The sequence below is a fragment of the Micromesistius poutassou genome (genome assembly GCF_964030765.1).
Source record: "Micromesistius poutassou genome assembly, chromosome: 4".
NCBI lineage: Eukaryota > Metazoa > Chordata > Actinopteri > Gadiformes > Gadidae > Micromesistius > Micromesistius poutassou.
Window position 1 is genome coordinate 21,124,759 of NC_140274.1, and position 19,963 is coordinate 21,144,721.

General features: G+C 46.8%; 2 protein-coding genes across 2 annotated transcripts in view; one reads left to right on the top strand and one right to left on the bottom strand.

Moving 5' to 3' along the window:
• The window catches only part of LOC311341747 (uncharacterized protein), a gene marked incomplete at its 5' end in the record, with an annotated part of 386,212 nt that overhangs the window by 310,132 nt on the left and 56,117 nt on the right, over nt 1-19,963 (bottom strand). Inside the window, 8 exon segments of the mRNA XM_084466545.1 lie at nt 3,954-4,020; nt 4,185-4,468; nt 4,872-4,938; nt 5,116-5,374; nt 12,336-12,406; nt 12,568-12,851; nt 19,106-19,172; nt 19,337-19,620. Of these exon segments, the coding sequence (XP_084322671.1) occupies nt 3,954-4,020; nt 4,185-4,468; nt 4,872-4,938; nt 5,116-5,374; nt 12,336-12,406; nt 12,568-12,851; nt 19,106-19,172; nt 19,337-19,620 (1,383 nt within the window).
• Nucleotides 1-19,963, top strand: part of LOC311341753 (uncharacterized protein) — a 361,346-nt gene that overhangs the window by 277,338 nt on the left and 64,045 nt on the right. The window lies entirely within an intron of this gene.

Here is a 19,963-nt window from a genome sequence, read left to right on the forward strand (position 1 = left end):
CCTCCCTGCTTCTGCAGAACGTACGCTGCCTATTAGCCCGTGAGATGAAGCATCAGCTGAGATCTTGAGCTCTTTGTTTGGGTCGTACAACTGCAGGACCGGCGTGGACGATGACATTTCCTGTTTAAGGCTGGCGAATGCTCACCGTTGATCCGGTCCCCAGGACCACTGGTTCCTTTTAGACAGCAGGTCTCGGAGAGCTTTGTCTTTTTTCCGCTAAGTTGGGCACAAACTTGCCTAGTTGATTCAACCATGCCCAGAAAGCTCCTGAGTTCACTTGATGTTCGCGGGCGGGTCAATCTCTCTTACAGCAGCACGTGTCGTATCTGGATCTGGGCGTAGCCCATCTGAAGAAATGATGTACCCCAGGAGCTTTACCTTTGTCTTGCTGAACTCACACTCGGCTGTGTTCAGTGTGATGCCTGCTGCCTCCGCCCTCTGCAGAACTGTGTGCACACGGGCGTCGTGCACCGCCTGTGTGGAACCCCAGATTAGGATGTCGTCCATGTTGCAGAGGACTCCTTCCAATCCTTCCGTCACCTCCTTTTTGTCATTCCTCTAGTCAATGATCATCAGCCTATTTCTCAGTTCACTTAGATCATAAGTAAGGTTAACTTTAAGTATAAAGCATAGAATAATATAAGATATGTATTGTTACAATGAAGCCAAATGTTAAACACTTGATATTACCTGGCTCTCCTTGGTCAACAAGAGCCTGCACTCTTTGGGACATTTACATGTGTCCCTCATTCACGCGTTAACAAAAGATGAACCCCAGACCACCTCATTTGCGTTGAAGTGGCCCCTCAAAAGACGGCTCTTTCACGTCACGTTGAGAGGAGACGTCCTCCTGCGGTTTCCTCTCCTTATGTTCTCGTGATGCGTATTCTGGCAATGAACTGGCAGTGAACTGGCTGACTTCACTCAATTAATCCATACTTTTGTTAAAGTCAGACAGTACCAGCTTTATGATCATGACTGTATATGCCACAGACAAAGTGGCATTATTAACTATTACAATGCATGTTTTACTGTTTAAATGAATATTGGTTTACAGGGCTCATCTCTTAAACACATGTGGCCGCTGTCACTGTGGTTTGTTTTGATTTGACCATGGACAAAATGGAGGCAGACCGGGCAGAACTCATCACGATCATCTTAAATGTTGCTAAAATTATGCATCATATATTCTGTTGCATCCACAAAATCCGAAGCATCGATCGATGAAAGATTGGAGCATGAGTTAGAGACAAATAGAAGAAACAACGAAGAAGAAAGGCGTCGCGAATGATGTTACCAGAGAAAGAGCATTTTTCCCTTTATTTCATATGTAACAAACACTGGGACAAATGTAGTTGATTTGTGTTTAACTGAGAAAACAGGGACTGGAAGGACGGGACCCTATAATGTTCAGCTAACTGGTCAATAATAAAATATATTTTTTTACAAGATTGCAGATTGTACATTGGCTACCTGACCTAAGAGTTTAAGATGAGTTTTTGTTTTACCAGAAGAATGTCATTGAGATTAAACATCTCAAGTGACCTGGAAAAGACAGGCAGCAGTAGCCTACAGTCTCAGACTACACACAAAACATTAGAAAAATAACACAATCAGTCGGCAGAACCTAACCGTACCTAACCGTACCGCTCCACTCGGTGGAAACGCGCCATAATGCTCTAAAATTAAATCTAATATTGTCCAACAAATAAGTGATTCTTCACAGATATCAATTATTTACAACGATAAAAACAGAAAGCGTGTCAAAAGTTGGAAAGCCTCTTAAACCATGATGAAAAAAAACCTACAGCAGTCATTTCAACGAATACAGGATAGAGGTGTCAATCAAAGCGTCTCGTTGCCCAGTGTCAATGCACCCCACTGCCCGTGTGATTGAGAATGTGCACACGCAAAAGGCTCGGGTTGCTGAAGCTGGCCTTGCACTCCAGACACACGAAGGGCTTCTGCCCGGAGTGAGTCCACATGTGGCTCTTCAGGTGGGTGCTTTGACTGAAGCGCTTCGTGCATTGGTCACAGCTGTAGGGCTTCTCCCCGGAGTGAGTCCATATGTGGCTCTTCAGGTGGGTGCTTCGACTGAAGCGCTTCGTGCATTGGTCACAGCTGTAGGGCTTCTCCCCGGAGTGAGTCCTCATGTGGATCTTCAGGCTGCCTTTATCTTTGAAGCTCTTCACGCATTGGTCGCACCCGTACGGCTTCTCCCCGGAGTGAGTCCTCATGTGGATCTCAAGGCTGATTTTCTGTGCATAGCTCTTCACGCATTGGTCACAGCTGTAAGGCTTCTCCCCGGAGTGAGACCTCATGTGGGTCTTCAGGCTGGAGCTCTGGCTGAAGCGCTTCATGCATTGGTCACAGCTGTAGGGCTTCTCCCCGGAGTGAGTCCATATGTGGATCTTCAGGCTGCCTTTATCTTTGAAGCTCTTCACGCATTGGTCACACCCGTACGGCTTCTCCCTGGAGTGAGTCCTCATGTGGATCTTCAGGCTGCAGCTCTGGCTAAAGCGCTTCATGCATTGGTCACAGCTGTAGGGCTTCTCCCCGGAGTGAGTCCTCATGTGGGTCTTCAGGTTGCTTTTATATCCGAAGCTCTTCACGCATTGGTCGCACCTGTAGGGCTTCTCCCTGGAGTGAGTCGTCATGTGGATCGCAAGGTCGCCTTTCTGTGCATAGCTCTTCATGCATTGGTCACAGCTGTAGGGCTTCTCGTCGGGGTGGCTACACATGTGGATGGTTGTCTTGGTATTGTCGGGAAAACCTTTACCTAACGAGACACCGGGCCGGCCCTTGCGGCCGCCCCGATGCCCAGTCGGCTCCTCATGGTGGACGAGCCGCTCGCTGCAGTTCAGGCTCTTGGCCACGCTGCGGTCCGCAGACAGCGAGCTCAAGGCCTCCAGTTCAGATACGGTGTCATGGCCGTCCAGCGCCAGCGGGCCCTCCCCTTTTCCGTAGACACTCAGGATCCGCAGCTCCCCGTTGTGACTGGACTTGTGGGAGGAGCCAGGGGCGTCCACATGCAGACTCTCTGAGGTGGTGCCGCGCTGTGTGCTGCTGTCTCTAATGTCATTGCAGTCTTCTGCAGCGAGGAAAACAAAGACAGAGTAAGTAATTGTATTAACTTTGTGGCAACCCGAACCGTGGGCTAGTGGTGGACGGCGTGTGGCAGAGAGCACATCTTCACTCAATGCAATCAACAACTGGCCGGAGAGAGGAAAAGACCGGGCGGACATCTTAAAAGGAGACCGAGAACTCAACCCAGGGAGACGCAGGAACGACGACCCAGCAGAAGGCCGACGATACATTCTTTTACTCGTGTCTCTCGGAGGCCATAGTACAGTTTATGTATTTCCTGTTCAATGCCTTACCTGTGAATAAACGCCGACTATGGCTTTATTTGGAACCTCTGCATGGTACTTGCCGTGAGAACTCTTGTGGACCGGGTTGCCACAACTTATTATTTGCACAAAGGGATACTGTATGTACTTTGTACACACTTGTGTATTGGAAGAATTATATTTGGACATTCTTTCAAACTTCTATTTGTTGATTATACCTTTTCCTTGTTCCCCTTGGGGGGGTCAAGGGTCAAAGGCTCCAGCTGAGAAGGCACCGCTACATCTCCCTCTTTTAAGGATGTGGGGAGGTCATAAAGACACAACCCAGGTCATCTGTAGTATCCTATCACCTGTTTTACCAATACTGTAGTTATACGTATTGGGAATCAGAGCTGATCTCAGCATTCCTGACACCTGTCTGCCATGCAGAATATGTAAATCATTCTACTATAAACTGGAAGTAGTCCTTGTGTTTTAGCAGGGCTCTGGTCAAGATGCTTTTCAAAAAGAGGACCAGGCTCTTTAGCGCAGGTAGAATCTAGTACATTCTCAGTTGATCCAGGTCGTTTGCTTGCTTGCATAGATGTAATGTGTATTACTAACCTACAGCCGGCATGCCTCCACCAATATCCTCTTCAACCTTCACTGAAATAGTGTCTGGGGTCTGCTGCTTTCCACATGAAGAAGGAAACACACATCAGACATATTCTTTCATTTGCACAGAATAGTTATCAATCCCCACTAACGACACATTGAGTCATAAAAGTGTGTGCTTTCTATGGGTGTGTGCTGGAGGTGTAACAGAGAATGGTGAATGAGAAGATGATTTCCAACCTGCACACTCAGCTCCTCACGGCAGACCAACTGCTTGCTGCTGTCCAGGCCCGTGGCCATGCTGTGGTCCGCAGACAGCGAGCTCAGGGCCTCCACTTCAGACGTGGTGAAGAGGGTGTCAAGGCCGTCCAGCGCCAGCGGGCCCTCCCCTTTTCCGAAGACGCTCAGGATCCTCAGCTCCCCGTTGTGACTGGACACGTGGGAGGAGCCAGGGGCGTCCACATGCAGACTCTCTGAGGTGGCGCCGCGCTGTGTGCTGCTGTCTCCAAAGGCATCGCAGTCTTCTGCAGAGAGGGGGAAAAAGACAGTAAGTAATTGTTTTGATACATCATTTGCACAAAAGGAGAAGTGTGTATTTGTACACGTGAAAGAAACTATTTAAATGCATGTGTATGCAACATTGACACATGCAACATTGACACAAACTCTGACACAGATTCAGAGTTTTGGAGAGGGATGTCTCCTCGTCCATGAACCAGCTCATGTGGCATCCGTCTCTAAACCCTTCTGGCCTCTTGACGGTTTCCATCTTTGAACTGCAACTCCCAAGTTTCACTTGGGTTTTATCAAGGCTCTGGTCATGATGCTTTTCCAAAGAGGATCAAGCTTTTTAGAGCAGGTAGAATCTAGTAAATTCTCAGTTGATCCAGGTTGTTTCCTTGCATAGATGCAATGTGTATTACTAACCTACAGCGGGCATGCCTCCACCAAGATCCTCTTCAACCTTGATTGAAATGGTGTCTGGGGTCTGCTGCTTTCCACATAAAGAAGGAAACACATCAGACATATTCTTTCATTTGCACAGAATAGTTATCAATCCCCACTAACGACACACTGAGTCATAAAGGTGTGTGCTTTCTATTGGTGTGTGCTGGAGGTGTAACAGAGAAGGCCTCTCTTTTGGATGGTGAATGAGAAGATGATTTCCAACCTGCACACTCAGCTCCTCACGGCGGACCAACCGCTCTCCGCGCTCCAGGCCCGTGGCCACGCTGCGGTCAGCAGACAGCGAGCTCAGGGCCTTCCCTTCGGACGTGGTGAAGAGGGGGTCATGGCCGTCCAGCGCCAGCGGGCCCTCCCCTTTTCCATAGACGCTCAGGATCCTCAGCTCCCCGTTGTGACTGGACACGTGGGAGGAGCCAGGGGCGTCCACATGCAGACTCTCTGAGGTGGCGCAGCACTGCGTGCTGCTGTCTCCAAAGTCTTCTGCCGAGAGGGGGAAAAAATACAGAAAGTCATTGTTTGCACAAAAGGAGAAGTGTAGTGAAAGAAACTATTTAAATGCATCTATGTAACATTGACACAGAATTTAAAATGTGTACTGCAGACACAGATTCAGTTTTTGGAGAGGGACGTCTCCTCGCTAGACTCAAACCTAAAGCGGGTGACCAGGTTGAGGATATTGAACGAACACCAGCGCAAAATTATCTGAGCACAACATGAACACAGCCTTGTTTTACTAATTTCAATTGATTATAACGCATAATATCCAACATCGGGGGTAACTACATCGCCATGTCTGTACTATACCAGAGTTCCAAGTGGGGGTGAGGCACCAAGTCTTTTCGCTCGGTTCTCCATCTAAACATTAGGGCTCAGTATACAATTTCACAAAACTTCGTATCACATCATATTAACTTATAGCATCGTTGTGCACAAAACTACACCAGCTCACCTGTAAAATACACAGAACACATTCCTGTGTTCCGAAGAGGAGGATGCAGTCTTGCCGTAACGCTTCCCTGCGAGTCGCAGTCTATGGAGACGAGGCTGGAGCGCTCCTGTGCTGCCGAGCGTCTGTGAGCGTTCGGAGTTCGGATGAACGCCTTGTCCGTGTGGGAGCGCTTCCGCTTTTTAATAGTGGCGAAGTCCCGCCCTTTTCCGGTAGACCCCAATGGGGCCTATGAGATCGTAAAATATGAATGGGTTTCAATGCAGAGAACGCAATCATTTTCTGGTCCCAGTCTTTATATGCCCCTGTTTGTGGATTTAAACGATAATTTTTGACGTCAAGAGTTTGACCGTGTATTGTGCAATTGTTCAGGTAAAAGCTGTGGAGAATACACAATGAGAAAGACTACGTGTATGTGACGTCACGCTCCCTGCGACTGGCGTGAACAAGACCGACAATCTCCCCATCGGCATGACTGAAACTCCCCACATCCCCCTTAATTATTTTTATTTATATTATTATTATTGTAATGGTTTTCACCTCTTTCGATGCTGCTATCCTCCCCTTGGTAAACCGCGGTGAGGTGGGGCAGAGAGGTCGCTATTGTCTGCACCAGAGTTCCACGTGCGGGTGGTGACGTATATCATTCGCGTCGAGAGCAGCTGTAGTTCACAAAGCGGCCTCACGCAAAACCTAACATTATCAAACTTCTTCGCGATTAATTGTATTTTCTTTGCATGAAAAATTATCAGCCATTTATACTGCACCAGTGGTAAATATTTTAATGTTGAAATTCTTATTGGCGACAGTAGTTTGTAAGTAAGTAAGTTAAGTTAAAACAAATCAATCCATTCAAAATATAACCTATAATTACGTTGCAAAAAAAAAATCGCACAGGTCTTTAAGATATGTTTTTTGAATTTACATGATGAATGTATAAAAAGCAATACGGCACTAAATATTTCTGAAAACTTTCAAATCATTTCACTTCCATCTCCTCCGCAATTTTTTGAATACCCCGCGCAGCGTGTGAACACAAAGGATAGTGGGTTTTTTTGCTCGTTGAGGATCCAGCGATGCTGAAAATTCTCGGAATTCTCAAAATCAAAGGACGCGAAAAAGGTGCATTGGAACAGTGCTTGGTGGCGTCCTTAAAAGGCGGTTGTTAAGCATTCTTCCTTCACGTTGGGCAACAGCTTGCAATCATGCATATATACGGACTAGATATCGCATTCGGCTGCTAAGCATGCGTCAACAATGCCGCCATCTTGCAGCGGGGTAACCACCTGAATGAATGAACGTCGAAGGGACAGAAAACCTTTCCCAATCACTCTACAACGCCATATTTGAATGCAATATTCAAGCGGGTGCAAAGAAGGATAGGATCGTTCTGCCTGTTAAAGCCCTGGTGATACAAAACATAGCGCGCGGCTGCCCCCTAGTGGAGTGGCTGGGGCACTTACGAACAAACATAACACGAAACTGGTTGAATTCAGCACAGAACACCACATACCCACACCCGTCAACCCCACACAACTATCTAGTCCCTCACTTTAGTTAACCTGTCCCTGGCAATTACATGACTTGGAACCCCTGTAGGCCTACACCTCTTGTAACTCTAGGTTCAGATATCCATCAACTCAATTTAAGGGTACAATAAGAGCATAGAGTCAAGACACTAGTGTGTCCGTTTTCCCTTCATCACACAACAATATAACACACAGAGATTTAACTTGATCCATTGGACCACGCATTGAAGTGTCTCACACAAAGTTGGGGACACAAAGTGTCTATGTGCATCAGGGAGATTAGACAGTTAAATGAGCAATGTCACCTTGCAAGTCTCTACTTGTTGTGGCTGTACCAGAGTAGTACAGTAGTATTGTCGAAGAAGTTCACAGGCATCTGACGGGCGAACAAGACATGATTAAGCTACTAAACATTTATAGTTGTTGTTGTTATTGTTTATTTGACAAACAACACCTAACAGTGTGAACAACAAGACTGATACACAGTCTTGTTGTGAGATCTCCCATGATGCTTTGTGCAATGTGTTGATGTGCCTCAAACAAAGTCATTTAGCTAATGGCTTGCTGCATACAAGTCTGGTGGGGTCAGACAGTAAACCAGGTCATGGTCCGGTCGTCAGTATGCCTATTAGGTATGAGTACCATACCTAATAGTCTATACAAATAATGTTTGCAACTATCCATTGTCCTTCAAATGTCCCTGTTCAAGCCGTTGCAACGTGATCTGTGGAGATAGACATCTGGGCAAGTAAAATAGCAGTCTGGCCTTAATCATTTATAAGTAAGACATACATCTTACATCTCTCTTTTAATCAAGTGTTATTAGAGTGAAATATTATTGGAAAATAATAAAAAATAATAAAATATTACTTTTTACTAATTTAGAATGGAAACATAGAGGAAGAAATACCACCATGTATTTCTCTCCCATTGAATATTTTTCAACGTTTCAAATTGGAGAGGAAGGTATAGAGGCAGACAGAGAAAGACAAGGCCTGAGCTGGTATTGTGTATCCAGAAACATTGGCTTCCTGTTAGCCGCCTTCATTGACTTGCAGACCTACAGCTCCTCATGTGAGGGGAATCAACTTTTATTTTCCAAAGATTTCCAATGTGGACCGAATAGACGCTTATTCAAAACGAGTCTCAGTAACAACACATGATGCAGTTTGCAAGCAATTCTAGGAGTAGTTGTGTAGTTGTGAGTGGCGAGTATAGCTACTAGCTGGTTAGATGGTTAAGTCAAGGTATTAGGTTAGAGGTTATAGACAGCATCTGCTGTATATAGAGCTGAAAGGTATGTGAAACATTTCCACAATAAATTATCTAAAAACGACAAGAGCAATGTTTGTATCACTTGTTTTGTATCTGTGAAAATATGACCTCTGGTTGACTGATAGAATGGAAACATTACTAGCAACTGCAGCCATTTAAGAGGGAAATTAGAAGGTGGTTGGATATTTGCAAACATTATTTGTATAGACTATTAGGTACGGTACTTAGTTGGTACGGTACTTTTTTACTGATGACCCGAATGTGACGTGCTAATTTTACTGTCTGACCCTACCAGACTTATATGAAGTAAGCCATTAGCCAAATCACTTTGTGTGAGACGCGTCAACACGTTGCACAAAGGAGAACAGGAGCGGTGTGTGTGTGTGTGTGATAATGTTGTGTGGTGCAGGGGAAACAGACACACAAATGTCTCCATTTTTGGTTTACAGGGCTCATCTCTTAAACACATGCGGCCGCTGTCACTGTGGTTTGTTTTGATTTGACCATAGACAAAATGGAGGCAGACCGGGCAGAACTCATCACGATCATCTTAAATGTTGCTAAAATTATGCATCATATATTCTGTTGCATCCACAAAATCCGAAGCATCGATCGATGAAAGATTGGAGCATGAGTTAGAGACAAATAGAAGAAACAACGAAGAAGAACGGCGTCGCGAATGATGTTACCAGAGAAAGAGCATTTTTTTCCCTTTATTTCATATGTAACAAACACTGGGACAAATGTAGTTGATTTGTGTTTAACTGAGAAAACAGGGACTGGAAGGACGGGACCCTATAATGTTCAGCTCACTGTTGTCAATAATAAAATATATTTTTTACAAAATTGCAGATTGTACATTGGCTACCTGACCTAAGAGTTTAAGATGAGTTTTTGTTTTACCAGAAGAATGTCATTGAGATTAAACATCTCTTCAAGTGACCTGGAAAAGACAGGCAGCAGTAGCCTACAGTCTCAGACTACACACAAAACATTAGAAAAATAAAACTGAATCAGTCGGCAGAACCGAACCGTACCGCACCGTACCGCTCCACTCGGTGGAAACGCGCCATAATGCTCTAAAATTAAATCTAATATTGTCCAACAAATAAGTGATTCTTCACAGATCAATTATTTACAACGATAAAAACAGAAAGCATGTCAAAAGTTGGAAAGCCTCTTTAACCATGATGAAAAAAAACCTACAGCAGTCATTTCAACGAATACAGGATAGAGATGTCAATCAAAGCGTCTCGTTGCCCAGTGTCAATGCACCCCACTGCCCGTGTGATTGAGAATGTGCACACGCAAAAGGCTCGGGTTGCTGAAGCTGGCCTTGCACTCCAGACACACGAAGGGCTTCTACCCGGAGTGAGTCCTCATGTGGATCTTCAGGTGGTCGCTTCGACTGAAGCGCTTCATGCATTGGTCACAGCTGTAGGGCATCTCCCCGGAATGAGTCCACATGTGGTTCTTCAGGTTGTCGCTTCGACTGTAGCTCTTCATGCATTGGTCACAGCTGTAGGGCTTCTCCCCGGAGTGAGACCTCATGTGGGTCTTCAGGTGGGTGCTTCGACTGTAGCTCTTCATGCATTGGTCACAGCTGTAGGGCTTCTCCCCGGAGTGAGTCCTCATGTGGATCGTCAGGCTGCCTTTATCTTTGAAGCTCTTCACGCATTGGTCGCACCCGTACGGCTTCTCCCCGGAGTGAGTCCTCATGTGGATCTCAAAGCTGATTTTCTGTCTATAGCTCTTCACGCATTGGTCACAGCTGTAAGGCTTCTCCCCGGAGTGAGACCTCATGTGGATCTTCAGCTGGTCGCTTCGACTGAAGCGCTTCATGCATTGGTCACAGCTGTAGGGCTTCTCCCCGGAGTGAGACCTCATGTGGGTCTTCAGGTGGATGCTTCGACTGAAGCGCTTCGTGCATTGGTCACAGCTGTAGGGCTTCTCCCCGGAGTGAGACCTCATGTGGATCTTCAGGTGGTCGCTTCGACTGAAGCGCTTCATGCATTGGTCACAGCTGTAGGGCATCTCCCCGGAATGAGTCCACATGTGGTTCTTCAGGTTGTCGCTTCGACTGTAGCTCTTCATGCATTGGTCACAGCTGTAGGGCTTCTCCCCGGAGTGAGACCTCATGTGGGTCTTCAGGTGGGTGCTTCGACTGTAGCTCTTCATGCATTGGTCACAGCTGTAGGGCTTCTCCCCGGAGTGAGTCCTCATGTGGATCTTCAGGCTGCCTTTATCTTTGAAGCTCTTCACGCATTGGTCGCACCCGTACGGCTTCTCCCCGGAGTGAGTCCTCATGTGGATCTCAAGGCTGATTTTCTGTCTATAGCTCTTCACGCATTGGTCGCACCTGTAGGGCTTCTCCCTGGAGTGAATCGTCATGTGGATCGCAAGGTCGCCTTTCTGTGCATAGCTCTTCATGCATTGGTCACAGCTGTAGGGCTTCTCGTCGGGGTGGCTACACATGTGGATGGTTGTCTTGGTATTGTCGGGAAAACCTTTACCTAACGAGACACCAGGCCGGCCCTTGCGGCCGCCCCGATGCCCAGTCGGCTCCTCATGGTGGACGAGCCGCTCGCTGCAGTTCAGGCTCTTGGCCACGCTGCGGTCCGCAGACAGCGAGCTCAAGGCCTCCAGTTCAGATACGGTGTCATGGCCGTCCAGCGCCAGCGGGCCCTCCCCTTTTCCGTAGACACTCAGGATCCTCAGCTCCCCGTTGTGACTGGACTTGTGGGAGGAGCCAGGGGCGTCCACATGCAGACTCTCTGAGGTGGTGCCGCGCTGTGTGCTGCTGTCTCTAATGTCATTGCAGTCTTCTGCAGCGAGGAAAACAAAGACAGAGTAAGTAATTGTATTAACTTTGTGGCAACCCGAACCGTGGGCTAGTGGTGGACGGCGTGTGGCAGAGAGCACATCTTCACTCAATGCAATCAACAACTGGCCGGAGAGAGGAAAAGACCGGGCGGACATCTTAAAAGGAGACCGAGAACTCAACCCAGGGAGACGCAGGAACGACGACCCAGCAGAAGGCCGACGATACATTCTTTTACTCGTGTCTCTCGGAGGCCATAGTACAGTTTATGTATTTCCTGTTCAATGCCTTACCTGTGAATAAACGCCGACTATGGCTTTATTTGGAACCTCTGCACGGTACTTGCCGTGAGAACTCTTGTGGACCGGGTTGCCACAACTTATTATTTGCACAAAGGGTGTATGTACTTTGTACACACTTGTGTATTGGAAGAATTATATTTGGACATTCTTTCAAACTTCTATTTGTTGGTTATACCTTTTCCTTGTTCCCCTTGGGGGGGTCAAGGGTCAAAAGCTCCAGCTGAGAAGGCACCGCTACATCTCCCTCTTTTAAGGATGTGGGGAGGTCATAAAGACACAACCCAGGTCATCTGTAGTATCCTATCACCTGTTTTACCAATACTGTAGTTATATTGGGAATCAGAGCTGATCTCAGCATTCCTGACACCTGTCTGCCATGCAGAATATGTAAATCATTCTACTATAAACTGGAAGTAGTCCTTGTGTTTTAGCAGGGCTCTGGTCAAGATGCTTTTCAAAAAGAGGACCAGGCTCTTTAGCGCAGGTAGAATCTAGTACATTCTCAGTTGATCCAGGTCGTTTGCTTGCTTGCATAGATGTAATGTGTATTACTAACCTACAGCCGGCATGCCTCCACCAATATCCTCTTCAACCTTCACTGAAATAGTGTCTGGGGTCTGCTGCTTTCCACATGAAGGAAACACACATCAGACATATTCTTTCATTTGCACAGAATAGTTATCAATCCCCACTAACGACACATTGAGTCATAAAAGTGTGTGCTTTCTATGGGTGTGTGCTGGAGGTGTAACAGAGAATGGTGAATGAGAAGATGATTTCCAACCTGCACACTCAGCTCCTCACGGCAGACCAACTGCTTGCTGCTGTCCAGGCCCGTGGCCACGCTGTGGTCCGCAGACAGCGAGCTCAGGGCCTCCACTTCAGACGTGGTGAAGAGGGTGTCAAGGCCGTCCAGCGCCAGCGGGCCCTCCCCTTTTCCGAAGACGCTCAGGATCCTCAGCTCCCCGTTGTGACTGGACACGTGGGAGGAGCCAGGGGCGTCCACACGCAGACTCTCTGAGGTGGCGCCGCGCTGTGTGCTGCTGTCTCCAAAGGCATCGCAGTCTTCTGCAGAGAGGGGGAAAAAGACAGTAAGTAATTGTTTTGATACATCATTTGCACAAAAGGAGAAGTGTGTATTTGTACACGTGAAAGAAACTATTTAAATGCATGTGTATGCAACATTGACACATGCAACATTGACACAAACTCTGACACAGATTCAGAGTTTTGGAGAGGGATGTCTCCTCGTCCATGAACCAGCTCATGTGGCATCCGTCTCTAAACCCTTCTGGCCTCTTGACGGTTTCCATCTTTGAACTGCAACTCCCAAGTTTCACTTGTGTTTTATCAAGGCTCTGGTCATGATGCTTTTCCAAAGAGGATCAAGCTTTTTAGAGCAGGTAGAATCTAGTAAATTCTCAGTTGATCCAGGTTGTTTCCTTGCATAGATGCAATGTGTATTACTAACCTACAGCGGGCATGCCTCCACCAAGATCCTCTTCAACCTTGATTGAAATGGTGTCTGGGGTCTGCTGCTTTCAACATAAAGAAGGAAACACATCAGACATATTCTTTCATTTGCACAGAATAGTTATCAATCCCCACTAACGACACACTGAGTCATAAAGGTGTGTGCTTTCTATTGGTGTATGCTGGAGGTGTAACAGAGAAGGCCTCTCTTTTGGATGGTGAATGAGAAGATGATTTCCAACCTGCACACTCAGCTCCTCACGGCGGTCCAACCGCTCTCCACGCTCCAGGCCCGTGGCCACGCTGCGGTCCACAGACAGCGAGCTCAGGGCCTTCCCTTCGGACGTGGTGAAGAGGGGGTCATGGCCGTCCAGCGCCAGCGGGCCCTCCCCTTTTCCATAGACGCTCAGGATCCTCAGCTCCCCGTTGTGACTGGACATGTGGGAGGAGCCAGGGGCGTCCACATGCAGACTCTCTGAGGTGGCGCAGCACTGCGTGCTGCTGTCTCCAAAGTCTTCTGCCGAGAGGGGGAAAAAATACAGAAAGTCATTGTTTGCACAAAAGGAGAAGTGTAGTGAAAGAAACTATTTAAATGCATCTATGTAACATTGACACAGAATTTAAAATGTGTACTGCAGACACAGATTCAGTTTTTGGAGAGGGACGTCTCCTCGCTAGACTCAAACCTAAAGCGGGTGACCAGGTTGAGGATATTGAACGAACACCAGCGCAAAATTACCTGAGCACAACATGAACACAGCCTTGTTTTACTAATTTCAATTGATTATAACGCATCATATCCAACATCGGGGGTAACTACATCGCCATGTCTGTACTATACCAGAGTTCCAAGTGGGGGTGAGGCACCAAGTCTTTTCGCTCGGTTCTCCATCTAAACATTAGGGCTCAGTATACAATTTCACAAAACTTCATATCACATCATATTAACTTATAGCATCGTTGTGCACAAAACTACACCAGCTCACCTGTAAAATACACAGAACACATTCCTGTGTGCCGAAGAGGAGGATGCAGTCTTGCCGTAACGCTTCCCTGCGAGTCGCGATCTATGGAGACGAGGCCGGAGCGCTCCTGTGCTGCCGAGAGTCTGTGAGCGTTCGGAGTTCGGATGAACGCCTTGTCCGTGTGGGAGCGCTTCCGCTTTTTAATAGTGGCGAAGTCCCGCCCTTTTCCGGTAGACCCCAATGGGGCCTATGAGATCGTAAAATATGAATGGGTTTCAATGCAGAGAACGCAATCATTTTCTGGTCCCAGTCTTTATATGCCCCTGTTTGTGGATTTAAACGATAATTTTTGACGTCAAGAGTTTGACCGTGTATTGTGCAATTGTTCAGGTAAAAGCTGTGGAGAATACACAATGAGAGAGACTACATGTATGTGACGTCACGCTCCCTGCGACTGGCGTGAACAAGACCGACAATCTCCCCATCGGCATGACTGAAACTCCCCACATTCCCCTAATTATTTTTATTTATATTATTATTGTAATGGTTTTCACCTCTTTCGATGCTGCTATCCTCCCCTTGGTAAACCGCGGTGAGGTGGGGCAGAGAGGTCGCCATTGTCTGCACCAGAGTTCCACGTGCGGGTGGTGACGTATATCATTCGCATAGCTGTAGTTCACAAAGCGGCCTCCCGCAAAACCTAACATTATCAAACTTCTTCGCGATTAATTGTATTTTCTTTGCTTGAAAAATTATCAGCCATTTATACTGCTCCAGTGGTAAATATTTTAATGTTGAAATTGTTATTGGCGACAGTAGTTTGTAAGTAAGTAAGTTAAGTTAAAACAAATCCATTCAAAATATAACCTATCATTACGTTGCAAAAAAAAATCGCACAGGTCTTTAAGATATATTTATTGAATTGACATGATGAATGTATAAAAAGCAATACGGCACTAAATATTTCTGAAAACATTCAAATAATTTCACTTCCATCTCCTCCGCAATTTTTTGAATACCCCGCGCAGCGTGTGAACACAAAGGATAGTGGGTTTTTTTGCTCGTTGAGGATCCAGCGATGCTGAAAATTCTCGGAATTCTCAAAATCAAAGGACGCGAAAAAGGTGCATTGGAACAGTGCTTGGTGGCGTCCTTAAAAGGCGGTTGTTAAGCATTCTTCCTTCACGTTGGGCAACAGCTTGCAATCATGCATATATACGGACTAGATATCGCATTCGGCTGCTAAGCATGCGTCAACAATGCCGCCATCTTGCCGCGGGGTAACCACCTGAATGAATGAACGTCGAAGGGACAGAAAACCTTTCCCATCACTCTACAACGCCATATTTGAATGCAATATTCAAGCGGGTGCAAAGAAGGATAGGATCGTTCTGCCTGTTAAAGCCCTGGTGATACAAAACATAGCGCGCGGCTGCCCCCTAGTGGAGTGGCTGGGGCACTTACGAACAAACATAACACGAAACTGGTTGAATTCAGCACAGAACACCACATACCCACACCCGTCAACCCCACACAACTATCTAGTCCCTCGCTTTAGTTAACCTGTCCCTGGCAATTACATGACTTGGAACCCCTGTAGGCCTACACCTCTTGTAACTCTAGGTTCAGATATCCATCAGAACAACTGCCATAGTTTACTAAAGCACTCTAGATCACTTAACTTAATCTCAATAATAACCCCTTTTTTCTTCAGACAACATTACATGTTTTTTGTATGTGCTTCTGTGTGTATCTTCATTCACCCTTGCACCTCAATGTCCATCCCAGTCCAGGGCTGCCACAAAGTGTGATATGATGGACCTTTGTAGTTCATCTGCAGATTGTTCATGCCTGCTTCCACCTCAGATGGTTTACCTACTTCCTCCTAGCTCTCCATCCTTGGCTGACGCTGTTCTCTCTGTGGCTAGGTCCGACATAAAAAGGGGGTTTCTCTGTCCACGCGAAACTCAATTTAAGGGTACAATAAGAGCATAGAGTCAAGGCACTTGTGTGTCCGTTTTCCCTTCATCACACAACAATATAACACAGAGAGATTTAACTTGATCCATTGGACCACGCATTGAAGTGTCTCACACAAAGTTGGGGACACAAAGTGTCTAATTTTACTGTCTGACCCTACCAGACTTATATGAAGTAAGCCATTAGCCAAATTACTTTGTGTGAGACGCGTCAACACGTTGCACAAAGGAGAACAGGAGCTGTGTGTGTGTGTGTGTGTGTGTGTGATAATGTTGTGTGGTGCAGGGGAAACAGACACACAAATGTCTCCATTTTTGGTTTACAGGGCTCATCTCTTAAACACATGTGGCCGCTGTCACTGTGGTTTGTTCTGATTTGACCATAGACAAAATGGAGGCAGACCGGGCAGAACTCATCACAATCATCTTAAATGTTGCTAAAATTATGCATCATATATTCTGTTGCATCCACAAAATCCGAAGCATCGATCGATGAAAGATTGGAGCATGAGTTAGAGACAAATAGAAGAAACAACGAAGAAGAACGGCGTCGCGAATGATGTTACCAGAGAAAGAGCATTTTTTTTCCCTTTATTTCATATGTAACAAACACTGGGACAAATGTAGTTGATTTGTGTTTAACTGAGAAAACAGGGACTGGAAGGACGGGACCCTATAATGTTCAGCTAACTGTTGTCAATAATAAAATATATTTTTTACAAGATTGCAGATTGTACATTGGCTACCTGACCTAAGAGTTTAAGATGAGTTTTTGTTTACCAGAAGAATGTCATTGAGATTAAACATCTCTTCAAGTGACCTGGAAAAGACAGGCAGCAGTAGCCTACAGTCTCAGACTACACACAAAACATTAGAAAAATAAAACTGAATCAGTCGGCAGAACCGAACCGTACCGCTCCACTCGGTGGAAACGCACCATAATGCTCTAAAATTAAATCTAATATTGTCCAACAAATAAGTGATTCTTCACAGATATCAATTATTTACAATGATAAAAACAGAAAGCATGTCAAAAGTTGGAAAGCCTCTTTAACCATGATGAAAAAAAACCTACAGCAGTCATTTCAACGAATACAGGATAGAGGTGTCAATCAAAGCGTCTCGTTGCCCAGTGTCAATGCACCCCACTGCCCGTGTGATTGAGAATGTGCACACGCAAAAGGCTCGGGTTGCTGAAGCTGGCCTTGCACTCCAGACACACGAAGGGCTTCTCCCCGGAGTGAGTCCACATGTGGCTCTTCAGGTGGGTGCTTTGACTGAAGCGCTTCGTGCATTGGTCACAGCTGTAGGGCTTCTCCCCGGAGTGAGTCCACATGTGGCTCTTCAGGTGGGTGCTTTGACTGAAGCGCTTCGTGCATTGGTCACAGCTGTAGGGCTTCTCCCCGGAGTGAGACCTCATGTGGGTCTTCAGGCTGGAGCGCTGGCTGAAGCGCTTCATGCATTGGTCACAGCTGTAGGGCTTCTCCCCGGAGTGAGACCTCATGTGGAGCTTTAGGTTAAAGCTCCCTCTGAAGCGCTTCATGCATTGGTCACAGCTGTAGGGCTTCTCCCCAGAGTGAGTCCTCATGTGGATCTTCAGGTTGCTTTTCTGTGTATAACTATTCATGCATTGGTCACAGCTGTAGGGCTTCTCGTCGGGGTGGCTACACATGTGGATGGTTGTCTTGGTATTGTCGGGAAAACCTTTACCTAACGAGACACCGGGCCGGCCCTTGCGGCCGCCCCGATGCCCAGTCGGCTCCTCATGGTGGACGAGCCGCTCGCTGCAGTTCAGGCTCTTGGCCACGCTGCGGTCCGCAGACAGCGAGCTCAAGGCCTCCAGTTCAGATACGGTGTCATGGCCGTCCAGCGCCAGCGGGCCCTCCCCTTTTCCGTAGACACTCAGAATCCGCAGCTCCCCGTTGTGACTGGACTTGTGGGAGGAGCCAGGGGCGTCCACATGCAGACTCTCTGAGGTGGTGCCGCGCTGTGTGCTGCTGTCTCTAATGTCATTGCAGTCTTCTGCAGCAAGGAAAACAACAGGACAGAGTAAGTAATTGTATTAACTTTGTGGCAACCCGAACCGTGGGCTAGTGTTGGACGGCGTGTACCGCCGCCATCCACTAGCCGGCGGCAGAGAGCACATCTTCACTCAATGCAATCAACAACTGGCCGGAGAGAGGAAAAGACCGGGCGGACATCTTAAAAGGAGACCGAGAACTCAACCCAGGGAGACGCAGGAACGACGACCCAGCAGAAGGCCGACGATACATTCTTTTACTCGTGTCTCTCGGAGGCCATAGTACAGTTTATGTATTTCCTGTTCAATGCCTTACCTGTGAATAAACGCCGACTATGGCTTTATTTGGAACCTCTGCATGGTACTTGCCGTGAGAACTCTTGTGGACCGGGTTGCCACAACTTATTATTTGCACAAAGGGATACTGTATGTACTTTGTACACACTTGTGTATTGGAAGAATTATATTTGGACATTCTTTCAAACTTCTATTTGTTGGTTATACCTTTTCCTTGTTCCCCTTGGGGGGGTCAAGGGTCAAAAGCTCCAGCTGAGAAGGCACCGCTACATCTCCCTCTTTTAAGGATGTGGGGAGGTCATAAAGACACAACCCAGGTCATCTGTAGTATCCTATCACCTGTTTTACCAATACTGTAGTTATATTGGGAATCAGAGCTGATCTCAGCATTCCTGACACCTGTCTGCCATGCAGAATATGTAAATCATTCTACTATAAACTGGAAGTAGTCCTTGTGTTTTAGCAGGGCTCTGGTCAAGATGCTTTTCAAAAAGAGGACCAGGCTCTTTAGCGCAGGTAGAATCTAGTACATTCTCAGTTGATCCAGGTCGTTTGCTTGCTTGCATAGATGTAATGTGTATTACTAACCTACAGCCGGCATGCCTCCACCAATATCCTCTTCAACCTTCACTGAAATAGTGTCTGGGGTCTGCTGCTTTCCACATGAAGAAGGAAACACACATCAGACATATTCTTTCATTTGCACAGAATAGTTATCAATCCCCACTAACGACACATTGAGTCATAAAAGTGTGTGCTTTCTATGGGTGTGTGCTGGAGGTGTAACAGAGAATGGTGAATGAGAAGATGATTTCCAACCTGCACACTCAGCTCCTCACGGCAGACCAACTGCTTGCTGCTGTCCAGGCCCGTGGCCACGCTGTGGTCCGCAGACAGCGAGCTCAGGGCCTCCACTTCAGACGTGGTGAAGAGGGTGTCAAGGCCGTCCAGCGCCAGCGGGCCCTCCCCTTTTCCGAAGACGCTCAGGATCCTCAGCTCCCCGTTGTGACTGGACACGTGGGAGGAGCCAGGGGCGTCCACACGCAGACTCTCTGAGGTGGCGCCGCGCTGTGTGCTGCTGTCTCCAAAGGCATCGCAGTCTTCTGCAGAGAGGGGGAAAAAGACAGTAAGTAATTGTTTTGATACATCATTTGCACAAAAGGAGAAGTGTGTATTTGTACACATGAAAGAAACTATTTAAATGCATGTGTATGCAACATTGACACATGCAACATTGACACAAACTCTGACACAGATTCAGAGTTTTGGAGAGGGATGTCTCCTCGTCCATGAACCAGCTCATGTGGCATCCGTCTCTAAACCCTTCTGGCCTCTTGACGGTTTCCATCTTTGAACTGCAACTCCCAAGTTTCACTTGTGTTTTATCAGGGCTCTGGTCATGATGCTTTTCCAAAGAGGATCAAGCTTTTTAGAGCAGGTAGAATC